Source organism: Macaca thibetana, chromosome 14 (genome assembly GCF_024542745.1).
Source record: "Macaca thibetana thibetana isolate TM-01 chromosome 14, ASM2454274v1, whole genome shotgun sequence".
NCBI lineage: Eukaryota > Metazoa > Chordata > Mammalia > Primates > Cercopithecidae > Macaca > Macaca thibetana.
Window position 1 is genome coordinate 55,768,528 of NC_065591.1, and position 12,806 is coordinate 55,781,333.

General features: G+C 41.0%; 1 protein-coding gene across 3 annotated transcripts in view; it reads right to left on the reverse strand.

Moving 5' to 3' along the window:
• SWAP70 (switching B cell complex subunit SWAP70) overlaps positions 1 to 12,806 on the reverse strand; it is an 84,539-nt gene that overhangs the window by 6,619 nt on the left and 65,114 nt on the right. For 2 of the 3 annotated variants that reach the window (XM_050757419.1, XM_050757420.1), the window contains exons 7-9: positions 12,053 to 12,234; positions 6,471 to 6,578; positions 4,456 to 4,622 (exon numbers count right to left, since the gene is read on the reverse strand). In XM_050757419.1, the coding sequence (XP_050613376.1) occupies positions 4,456 to 4,622; positions 6,471 to 6,578; positions 12,053 to 12,234 (457 nt within the window). The remainder of the gene's footprint in view (positions 1 to 4,455; positions 4,623 to 6,470; positions 6,579 to 12,052; positions 12,235 to 12,806) is intronic. The other variant, XM_050757421.1, reaches the window with a different exon arrangement.

A 12,806-nucleotide genomic window follows, 5' to 3' on the forward strand; every position in this document is an offset into this window, starting at 1 on the left:
TCAACAAATTGTTTTATTGCTTTAGCTAATACAAGGTGGTTTCTGTGGTCTGCAAACAAGACTCCTGACTAAAGACTTTAGTGCCTCACTCTTTTTCTGTGTATCAGCTTCCTCATTTATCAAAAAAGGAATAGAAACTACACCTACCATCAAAGGTTTATTAATGTATTAAATGTGATAATGCACATAAGGTATTTACATGCCTACCACACAGCAAGGACTGGTAGATACCACACAGCAAGGACTGGTAGCAAGGACAGCTCACATTATAGAGGGACAATTATCTCATTTGCTCTGGATACTTCACATTCATTAAGGCTGCCTAAGAGTGTATAGAGTTTTGACAACCACATTTCAGGGATATGAAACTGTAGAACTTTTCAAATGAATTTCTATAAAGCCAAGTCTCCTGGATCCTGTGCTTGTTCTTTTGATATGTTAAATTATCTTCTTGGTCTAAAACCATCATTCTAGCCTGTCAACATCTTTTTTTTGAATGCTTATTTTTACATTCTACACATTATATATCTTCGCTGTCTGCAAATGAGATAAAGGAACAGAAAGCAACACACTCTGAGTGACTCCCAAATGCTAGGCATTACTCTAAAACACTCTGCATGCATCATCTCATTTCATCTTCACAACAACTGTATAAAGTTGGTAATTCTCTCAAGTTACACGGCTAAAAGTACTAGGAATCAAACCGTGGCCTCACTCCAGAGCCCAGTCTCTAACCTTCACATATATGAAAAGTATAATATCAAATGGAAGAGGGACTGTTGTTTCATGTGGCCCCATTGGGTAGAACTTGGATCCATTCATTCATTCAAAAAATATTTCTTGGGTACTTTCTGTGTGCTAGGTACAAGTTGCTGGGAATACAGACATGACTAAGGTATACTCCTGGGTGTTACAGATCCAAAGTGGGTAAGAGTTATAATAGGACAGATTATGGCTCAGCTTCAAGAACTTTCCAATGACTTGATTTTTCTTATTTTTTTCTTTTTCATTTTTTTTCTTTTTTGAGACAGGCTGGAGTGCAGTGGTACAATCTCAGCTTAATGCAACCTCTACCACCTGGGTTCAAGTAATTCTCATGCCTCAGCCTCCCAAGTAGCTGGGATTTTAGGCATGCACCACCATGCCCAGCTAATTTTTGTATTTTTAGTAGACACAGGGTTTCACCATGTTGGCCAGGCTGGTCTCAAACTCCGAGCCTCAAGGGATCCACCTGTCTCAGCCTCCCAAAGTGCTGAGATTACAGCATGAGTCATGGTGTCCGGCCAGTAACTTAAGTGTTCTAAATTTTAAATGAACAGTTTTCTTCTGAGTTCTCATTCAGAAGAGGCTACATCACCTTCAGGATTACACATAAAAAAAATAAACGTCATAGCACAAAGAGTGACTACAGTCAATCATAATTTAATTGTACATTTAAACTAACTAAAAGAGTATAATGGACTGTTTGTAAGACTAAGGATAAAAGCTTGAGGTGATGGATACCCCATTTACCCTGATGTGATTATTATACATTGTATGCCTGTATCAAAATATCTCATGTACCCCCACAAATATAAACACCTAGTATGTACCCACAAAAATTAAAAGTTAAAAAAAAACTTCAATCATAATTTTAAAATTACAAGATCTAGATGTTTCAAGCTAAAGTTCTTGTCTTTTATTTAAACAATTGACTATAAAAAGTTTCTCTGGGTAAACTTAAGACACTGACAGAGAAAGAACTATTCATAGGAAGAATAATGAGATTCCAAATATTCCACAAGTGATTAGGTGTTGCTTTAAGAAAGGAGTGAGAAGAGTTAACTGAGCAGGCTTTTACACAGGCCCTTGGCATAAGATTATGTTCATTTCATTAGTGCTGGTTTTCCAACCCAACTCCAGAATGACTTCCCTTGTTTTTTCTATCCAGAAAGGCCTATCCTGAGGAGCAAAGAACAAACCCTCCATGCCAATCTGACAGAAAGTCCCTCTGAATCAGGCACAGCCTTCAGTGACTTCAGGAAAGAGGAACACACTTCACTTGAAAATGACCACTAGGCCAGGTGCGGTGGCTCACGCCTGTAATCCCAGCACTTTGGGAGACCGAGGCAGGCGGATAATGAGGTCAGGAGATCGAGTCCATCCTGGCCAACATGGCGAAACCCCATCTCTACTAAAAATACAAAAATTAGCCAGGTGTGGTGGTGCACACCTGTAGTCCCAGCTACTGAGGAGGCTGAGGCAGGAGAGTCGCTTGAACCCAGGAGGCAGAGGTTGCAGTGAGCCAAGATCACACAACTGCACTCCAGCCTGGTAACAGAGCAAGACTCCGTCTCAGAAAAAAAAAGGGGGGGCGGGGGTGGCAAATTTGTCCATTTCAGGTTCCAAAAACTAAGAGAAAAAAATAATTTGGAATAATAAAATAATTACATTCATAAAATGCCCTTTGCACATCAAGAAAAAGTTAAATTTGTGTGCAGTACTTTCAGCATATTAGAGCAGAGCTGTATGTAGCTGTATGTATCTGGATTCAAAAGGTTGAAAGCATTTTGCTATTGCTTAAATCAGAGTGTGCAAAATAATTAGCTGGAGTTTTTTGTCGTCGTTGTTTTGTGTTTTTTTTTTTTGAGACAGGGTCTCATTCTGTCCCCCAGGCTGTAGTACAGTGGTGCAAACGCAGCTCACTATAGCCTCAACCTCCTGGACTCAAGTGATCCTCCTGCCTCAGCCTCCCAAGTAGCCTTTTTTAAAAAAAAAAAAAAAAAAAAAAAGATGAGGTTTCACCATGTTGCCCAGGCTGGTCATAAACTCATGGGTTCAAGTGATCCTCCTGCCTCGGCCTCCCAAAGTGCTGGGATTATAGGTGTGAGCCACCACACCTGGCCTAGCCAGAGCTTTTTAAATAACAACACTTGTGTCTGGCTCCTATCCACACATATTTTGATTCAGTAAATCTAGAGTGAGGCCCTACATGTGTATTTTTCAGAAGCTTTGTCAGGTGATTCTGATATATAACATTGGTTAAAAAACCACTGGCTTCAATTATCCAAAATTATCCCTTATTCAAAATATCACTCATCCTATAAACACTAAATAACAAAGACTAGAATTTCTAGAGTTATCCAGTTCCTTCTGTGATCTAGTCTCTGCTGTGTCATAATAAATTTCCCACAAAACTGCAGTAATACATATAGCATATTTTACCTGTGAATTCTCTGCACAAAAACAATCTATAAACTCTCAACACGGCTCAAATCATGAGGAGGCTCAAAAAATGTTGAGTGTCATGTAGAACGTCACTCTGGACGTCACACAGCACTCAAACATTCCCATAGAGTGAATCTTCTGCAAAATCACTGCCCAGTGGCACTGGAAGGGAGTTCCAAGAACCTGGTTAACCTCACAGTGCAGTAAGTTTGTACCTGTGGAGCCTATAAATGCCAGGCAATATGCTACATGCTTAATTTTCTATTTAGAAAATAATTTTTCCTTAAAAAAATTAGATTTAAAATCTAAATTTCCAAAACAATTTATTTATTTTTGAAGTCACTTTTGGCAAAATAAACAACTAAAGATGGCTTCTTCTTTCTCTTCCTATCTGAAGACTAACGAAACATCTTTTGCTGCCACATGTAAAATGGCAGCCATGGAAAATCTACCCCAGCTCATTTTATAACTGCTCCCCAAAACGGGGTCAGAGATCAAAGACTCGACCATGTGCTGCTACTGTAGTAAATACTTTTTAGTGTTGTCTCCCATCCCAGACATCTTAAAGAATGTAAATGGGGCAGCAAAGTAGAAACTGGCAGAGGATATGCTCAATTTTTCCCTTTGGGAGTCTTCATTTTATTTTATCCTCCCTGCTGCTATGAAGACCCCAAATTGAGAATTTTCATCTGAGAACATGACTATCATAAATAAAGTTCTAAGGGGAAAAAAAAATCTAGGTTTCAAATACTTTTAAAATTAGGATTTCAAGTAGTAACTACTGAAGGAATGTTACCAATCCCGAATGGCCAAATAGAAACTGCATATTTCCTTCTTATTCCCCAAAACCTGACAGCAACTTTGGTCTGAATAGGCTTCTGCCTGCATACCAATGGCCCTCTCTGGTCTGGAACATACTGAAGATGCCAAGCTCTCATCAGAGCTAATTCTGGGTTTGTGGATTTTCTCGGATATGACTAAGGGTATCCCATCAAACATACCTACCAGACTGCTCCAAAATAGGCCCTTATTTAGCCCCAGAAGCAAGGGTTTCCCAGAGCCCCAGAATGAGAAGAAACACCCCAGCCAGTTGAGTCTCCATGGTCTCCCTAATCTGGACAGCACCTCGAGCTCAGTCACAGCCAGAGCAGAGACACTTCTCCCTCTCCACCAGAGTGTTAGTCATTCCAAGAAACTGTATTAGCCCAGGCAAAGTACACAAAGGCAGTCTGCAAACCAATCTAGCACCTGGCCTGAAGCTTCCGCACCGTCTCTTCATCTTGCCGGGCCTGTCTCTCATCTTCGAGAGCCTCCTGCAGCTTTAGGTACATGTCTTCCAGCTCCCGTACTCGCTGTAAATACTGTTCCAGTTCAGAGGACTTTTGGGCAACCTGTTCTTCCATCTGCTGTCTGATCTGTTGGTATAGAAGGGTCTTGTTTAAGTGCAGGTTGACTTCTTTTTCAGGGAAAGCCTCCCCTCCACCTGAGGGGTTGCCTACAGCTGCAGCCTCAGCCCATCAGGGTGGCAGGACCCTGTCCTTCAATCGTTGAAGGACTGAAGATGGAGGAGATGAGGGCACCACACCCAATCGCAATAATGAAGGAGTCTGGGAAGAGCAAATTATAACCCAAATTATGTTCTGCCCTGCTGTATTTTCCGTCCCTTCCACTCCACATTTTAAGACTCAAGTCAAGAAAAAAATGTTTCCCTGTATAATTTCTCTCTAAATTCCTTTCTGTCTTAAAGTCACAATCTTTTTACCAATAGAGTCTTCTCTAAAAGGAACGAACCTTTTCCCAGTCAGAACAGTAGAGTGTTACACTAAAGAAGGAAAGATCAGCCAGCATGGGATTCCTCTGGCACTTCTCTGGCTGCCGCCACTCCCTGGGGCACCTCCAGCCCTAGGGGAACTCAAGCATTTCAGTTAGTCTGTGTAAGTTAATGGTTTTTCCCTTCTGGATTACAGAGTTTTGAATCCCTGCCTTAAAAATTACAAGAACATCCTAAATATAACAAACACATTAGCCTACTTCTCTGCAGTTGTTAAAATATTTTCACTTGCATTAGCTCACTCTGTCCTCATAAGAGTCATGAGAGAGCATGTGATCATCCTGTACTTAAAGAAGAGAAAGCCAGTGCTCAATAAGAAGGACCAGAGAGGAAACAAGACCAGACCTTCTGGCTGTTTCTCTACGTCACATCTGCCTTCCTCTTTTCTCTCAAACCACAAACACATCTCTTTCAACTCTAAATAACAAAGACTGACTAGAGGAAATGTCGCATGCATCTATTTAGGTACTGGACTCAGCACTCTCCGACAGAGTATCACTCAATGTAAGAAGACCTGTGTTCTAGCTAAACAGGTAACTACCTAAGACAACCTGGATCTTGCGTCTCTTGAAGATGGAAGCCTCTAGGATGAACCAGAGCTGCCAAGAGCAACAAATCAGAATCTAGATGTTCTCACAATTTCAGGATCTCACCCCTGCCATCCTTGCTTATTACAGAGGAGAAATGCCATGGAACCTATGCTTACTTTTTCCATAACTATTCATTTTCCAAATCAGAACTATTTTGAGAATGAAAAGGAATGTTATTAATAATTATACCAGAATGGCAGGGACTCTCCTAGGCAAACTAGGAAATATAGTCACCCTAACCAAGCATTTATCACATCATTCCACAAATTTCTTTCTTTTATTTTTATTTTTGGAGACAGGGCCTTGCTCTGTCACTCAGGCTGGAGTGCAGAGTGCAGTGACACAATCACAGCTCACAGTAGCCTCGAACTCCTGGGCTCAAGCAATCCTCCCACCTCAGCCTCCTGAGTAGCTGGAACTACAGGCATTTACCAACAGGCCTGGCTAATTCTTTTTTTTTTTTTTTTTTTTTTGGTAGATATTGCCCAGGCTGGTCTTGAACTCCTGGGCTCAAGCAATCCTCATGCCTTGGCCTCCCAAAGTGCTGGGATTACAGGAGTGGGCCACCGTGCCTGGCTCCATAAATTTCCACTTAGGAGTCTTGAAAACAAGGTTTATGTCTTTTGCCATTACATCTTTGGCACAGTGCCTGGCACATAGAAGGTGCTCAATAAACAGATAATGAATGAATGAACAAACATGCAACTTCCCCTACAGCCCATTCCAGGTCAGTAGCAAAGCCAAGCTGACGACATGCCTCACTGTAGCCTCCAGCCCTTCCCCGTTCCCACAGACCCAGGCTGAGCTACTGCAGCTGCTTTCTCCAGCCACGTGACACTCACAAGCTTCTCTCTTTCCAGCTCTGTGCTGAACCTGGCCTGAAGTTCCACTTGAGTCTGAAGGCGTTTCTTTTCCTCTTCTGCTGCACGAGATGCTGCTTCCTCCAGTTTCTAGCCAATCAAAAACCCATCCACAGAAAAGCAGATGTTAGAGTAGAAGTACATTAGAGAGAGAGAGAGACAGTCACACTTAAGTACCGGAAAAGCCAAACATTCTTAACATTCAATAAAGATAATAGAATAAAAACTTTCAGCTCCATTAGAATTCCAGTCTAACAATCTGCTGAGTCAACATATAAAATAAATTAGGTAAATGAAAGACTATTGATAAGCCTGAACAACATTTTGCAAAGAAAGTTTTAGTATAGTCACTGAATTAAACTCACTTGCAATTGCACTCATGAGATTTTTATTCATTTATTTATTTTTTGAGACTGAGTCTTGCTCTGTCGCCAGGCTGGAGTGCAGTGGCACGATCTCAGCTCACTGCAACCTCCGCCTCCCGGGTTCAAGTGATTCTCCTGCCTCAGCCTCCCGAGTAGCAGGGACTACAGGTGCACACCACCACCACATCCAGCTAATTTTTGTATTTTTAGTAGAGACGAGGTTTCATCATGTTGGCCAGGGTGGTCTCGATCTCTTGACCTCGTGATCTGCCCGCCTCAGCCTCCCAAAGTGCTGGGATTACAGGTGTGAGCCACCATGCCCAGTCACATTCATGAGATTCGAGAGCTGTTTCTTGAGCTCTTTCTGTACAGTTTTGTCATCTTATACATTATTCCTTATAACTTTTACCAGAACCAATTTCTAGAAGGGTGGCACGAGGAACTCCACAGACCCTTTCCCCAGTAAAACAACCATAACTGGTGAAAATTATTGTTAAAAAAACAAAACCTTTAAAAGTCTCTAGAAATTATGCTAAGGACATTCTAAAATAGAGAACATTTATCTAAGAAAATCTAACTCTCAGTAAGAACAGTGAGGGTCTGTGGCATATGATGCACTCCCTCCCTTCCCCCACAGTGTCAGTGAGAAGGAAGCTCTTCTCCCGGCAAATGGAACCCCAAACAAGGGTTCCCCTCCCCTCAGCTCAGGTCTAGGGCTATGATATCTTCCTGAGAGGGGCAGGCTGGCTGCCAGAATTTCTCTTTGTCCCCAGCTGCATGTTGCAGAAACTTTATTCCAGGCAAGAGTGGCTGAGAATTAAGAGGAGGCCGGTGGCTCCATGAGAACAACACGCTAACCCACAGACCAGTTAAGAGTGTTGTTGGTTGGTTGGTTGGTTGACTGATATGAGGTCTTGCTATGTTGCCCAGGCTAGTCTCAAATTCCTGGCCTCAAGTGATCCTCCCACCCTGTCCTCCCAAAGCAATTAACAGGTGTGAGCCACTGCTCTTGCCAGACTAGCCAAACGTCTGACAGAGAGAACCAGAGAAAGAGACAGCCGAGAAGAGTTCTCATGTAGCAGGAACAAGTCTCAAAGACTGACCTTAAAGACTACATGTAGGCCTGAATTTAAATGATCTCAGACTGTGAGGCAATTCAGGTTTCAGGGCATTGTGGAGAACAACAGAACAAAATTAGTGAACTCTAACAGCTGTTGGTGTGGTACCAACAGAGGTGGAAAGCTTAAATGAGAGATCACAGAAAGACACCCAAAGAGTGCCCTGCAAAAATCAGGGTCTTCACAGGGTGACTGTGCTCCTGTCCAAGCCTGCGCCTCTGAGGAGCAATAGTCAGAAGCTTCACACTGTGAGGAAAACAAACTTCACTGAAATAGTTCAGCCAAGTCACTAAACAAATAAAGGAACAAACCACAACAGGCCCTTGGGGAGAAGGGTAGAATCAGAATCCAGAGTTGCTACCACACATTATCTAAAATGTCTAGTTTTCTACAATAAATTATGAGACACGTAAAGAAAGAGGAAAGTATGGCCCACATACAGGGGAAAAAGCAGGCAATGGAAACTGCCTATGAAGAGGCCCAGATGGTGGATTTAGCACATGAAGACTTCAAAGCAGTTATAAAATATTGTATGCTCAAATAACTAGAGGAAACCATACTTACAGAAGTAATGGAAGGAATGATAATATCCCATCAAATAGAGAATAATAAAGAGATATAAATCACAGAAAGAACCAAATGGAAATTCTGGAAGTAAAAAGTCCCATAACTGAAACGAAAAATTCACTAGAGGGACTCAACAGTATATTTGCGCTACAAGAAAAATCTACTAAAGATAGATCTATGTAAGTTATGCAACTGGAAAACAGAAAGAAAAAAAAAGAAGAAAAATGAACACAGCCTTAGAGAAATGTGGGACACCATTATGTTTACCAACATTTGCATAATGGAAGTATCAGAAGAGGGAGAAAAAAGCAGAAAAAATATTTGTGGCTGAAAACTTATCCAGCTTAAGGCAAAACATTGATCTACATATTCAAGTTCAATACACTCTAAAGAGGATAAACACAAAGAGATCTACACCCACATACACCACAGTAAAACTGCTGAAAGACAAAGACCAAAAAATAATCTCAAAAGCAGAAAAAGAAAAATGATTTACCACACACAAGCGCACTCCTGCAAGCTTGACAGCTGACTTCTCATCAGAAAGTTCTGACTAGTTCTGCCCAAAATGTTATAAATAGAAGTATAGTGTGACATTTCTGGGCTGGAGCACTGCACTGCCAAACCCTAGAACACTTTTTGTTCCAGCACAGTGAATAGCAACACTCAAGATGGTGGCTGGTCCATCAGCCTGGATTTCATAATTACACACTTTGACCCAGCATTCCCACTTCTGAGAATTCATTCCCCAGAGATATCAGAACATATGTGAACACATATACAATGACACAGGTACAAGATAATTCCCTACAGCATTACCTATTAAAAGATTAAAACAACCCAGATGTTCACTAACAGGGAATGATTAAGTAATGACACTGTTGTATAACAGAATACTCTACAGCCATAAAAAAAAAATGAGGAAACTCTCTTTATACTGATATGGAAAGATCTAAAAAATAAATTAAGTGAAATAAACTAGAGGCAGAACAGTAATACTGGTATATACTTTTGTGTGTTTAAAAAATGGGAAAACAAGAATGTATATTCATATTTCCTAACCTTGGGCAAGGGGTGGAAATTCCTAAGTGGGGGAGGGGGAGGAAATCTTTCACAGCTGCCTTTTTATATATGTGTATTTTGAACCTACCCAAATGATTTTTTAAAAGAAACAAAAGTAGAAATAAAAATTTAAGTAAACCCTTTAAATCTATTAATTTATAAAAACTACCATGATTTCTTATTCCTTCTTCTAATTAAAATGAGGCCTGTCAAATTTTAAGAAACCCACAGATACGTAACCTAATTCCAGATGATTAAAAGGTTCAGCTGGGCATGGTGCCTCATTCCTGTAATCCCAGCACTTTGGGAGGCTGAGGTGGGTGGATCACTTGAACCCAGGAGTTTAACACTAGCTTGGGCAACATGGCAAAACCCCATCTCTATTAAAAATACAAAAAATTATCCTGTAGTCCCAGCTACTTGGGATGTTAAGGCAAGAAGATCTCTTGAGCAGGGGAGTAAGCAACCATTGCACCACTGCACTCCAGCCTGAACAACAGAGTGAGACCCTGTCCCAAAATAAATAAATTTAATTAAATATTCATCTAAGCTGTGTTTTTCTAAGAATGCCTCCATGAAAAAATTGGAGAACTGTGTTAGTTGACAAGAAAATCAAAGATTATTAAGCTATCTATAAGAATTTTTCAGCACTTATCCAAGAATCCTAAATCAGTCATTTAAATAATTCTATAAACCTAGGTAGTGGGAAAGCTGTCTACACAGGTCTACAGCTTGCTAACACCAGGCATGCCTTCTTCACATTATACAGAGCAGAACACTACATGCTCCTGGATGGCAGAGTTTAAAAGTTAAAAAGGGCATCGATGTATGAATCTCAAATATACAACGCTAAGTCAAAGAATCCAGTCTTAAAATGTACATTCTGTATGATTCCATTTATATGACAATTTGCAAAAGGCAAAAATACAGGAACAGAGAATTGATCAGTGGTTTCCAGGGGTTAGGGATGAGGAAAAGATTTGAATAAAGAATATAAAATGCTCCAAAATCCGAAACTTTTTGAGCTCTCACGTAATGCTCAAAGGAAATGCTCACTGAAGCATTTCAAATTTCAGACTTTTGGATTTGGGAGGCTGAGGCAAGAGGATCTCAACTGGTAAATACGGTATATAAAGTAAACATTCCAAAATCCAAAAACATCCCAAATCTGAAACACTTCGAGTCATAAGCATTTCGGATAAGGGATACCCAACCTGTACTGGCAATAATCTATCTTAACCTGGGTAGTATTTTCATGGGTATTCACTGTATGATTATTTGTATATACACATTTCATATTCTCCTCTGCAGGTACAAGGTACTTTATAATTTTAAAATTCTTAAAAAAGACACCAAGTTCTAGCTCCCCGCCATTCCCTCATAACACCCACTTTTGATGTGTGCACAGTGGAAGGAAGCAGCAGCAATCACATACTGCAGGTGCTCAGTGTAACCTTTAAAGGGAATTTTTGCAGAAAATGTATTGCAGCAGAAAGAGGCAAGATGCAAGAGTGTTTCGGGGGCGGGAGGCAGTCAGAAACGAGGAGCTGCTTTTACAAAGTTAAGTGTGTGATAGTAATAACTGTTTCTAAGATTATATATATGCCCATGCAACTCCTAAGATTATAAAAGCATTCTTTAAAATCTTCATGAGTCTACCCTACTAAGAGGAAGTTCAGCACACAATGTGGCATTTCTATGGGTTACCAAGGGAGAACCCCACTAGGAATGTGGAGTCATAGATTATGAGCGCCCCCATATCCCAGGGCAAAGTTTTTGCACAGATTTGCACGAAAGCGTCCTTGAGCTTGTGGTTAGCAGGTGCTCACTGATTCAAGGCAGGCAGACTCAGCCCAAAAGTGTCTCAAATAAAGATCATACGCATATACTGGGAACTCACTACCACCCCTGGGATCATGACATAACCGAGGAACTGTTCCCAGTGAACATCAACTATCTCATACAGCATATGGTACTTGACCTCCTAGCCTTGAGATGGAAGGAAAAGCTGACCCAGACTGTATCTTAACTCCAAATAGTACGTAAAACTAACAGTTAAGCGTCTTCCAAGGTACTCATGAGTGAAGATGGGAGCTAAGGAGAAAACTAAAAAGCAACACACCTTGCCCAGGTCACTAAAAACAGCCTTGACATCCTCAAGGGAATGAAATTTCCCATCTTCTTCTGACAAAATTCAACTGTGCTCATTATTATTAAAATTCCTTCCTAGCCAACGAAATGTTTTTGCTGCCGAGATCAACATGGTTTCAGGGCTAGGAAAACCAGTGTGTCTCAGTTGATGGTCTGGAAACACTTCTGAGAACAGTTCACCACAAGTATCTCCCTAAAACTGCACTACATTCGTCTTGGTAGAACCAACGCCCCTAAGCAAGGCACGATGGCTTCTGCAGGGGAATGAAAGGCCCTCTCCCAGCCCAGCGCCCATTCCCACCTTCCGCACAGCCTCCAGCTCCTGCTGTTTGCTTTCGTTGGCAACCTGGAGCTCCTTCATTTGTCGCTCCAGTTCCTCTTGTTCAGCCAGCTGCTTCTTCCGGAGTTCTTTCCGACGCTGGCGGGCTTCTTTGTGTGGTGGAGGGCTGCCCAGCTTCAACAGATGAATAGTAGAATGAATGGCTGTAAAAGGTGTAGGAGAAAAAAAAATGGGGAAATAATAGTTATTCTTTGTAAGCCTACTATGCAAATGGCACAGTGGGAAGAAAACGAGACAGGGAGCCAGAGGCCCAGTGTAGATTCTGATTTTGCCACTCCGTAGTGGGGTGACCCTGAGCAGCCACATAACCTCTTGGTTGTTTTCAGAGTTCCCCTCAAGAAATAACCTCTTGCAGCATCAGTTTCCTCATCTCTAAAATGAGAGATGATCTATAAAGTCCTTTCTAGCTCCAAAATTCCATAACTGTATCTGTGCTCAGAAGCACTCAATCTCGGAATATTGCACACATTTTTAAGAACTAATGACAATACTTTCAACTCCTTTCTCTATACTTCTCAAAAAGCCAAACAAGATTAAGACATAGTAAGGACAGAGATTCAAGTTTCTGATACCTAATTTGCAACCTACTGTGTTTAGTTGGCCTATCATCTATGCCTTATGCAACCTCTTCCTGAGATAACAGGTAACAGCAGCTGTCATTTATTTTAAAAATAAAATAAATATATCCTTTACATGCATTATCTAACTTTTATAC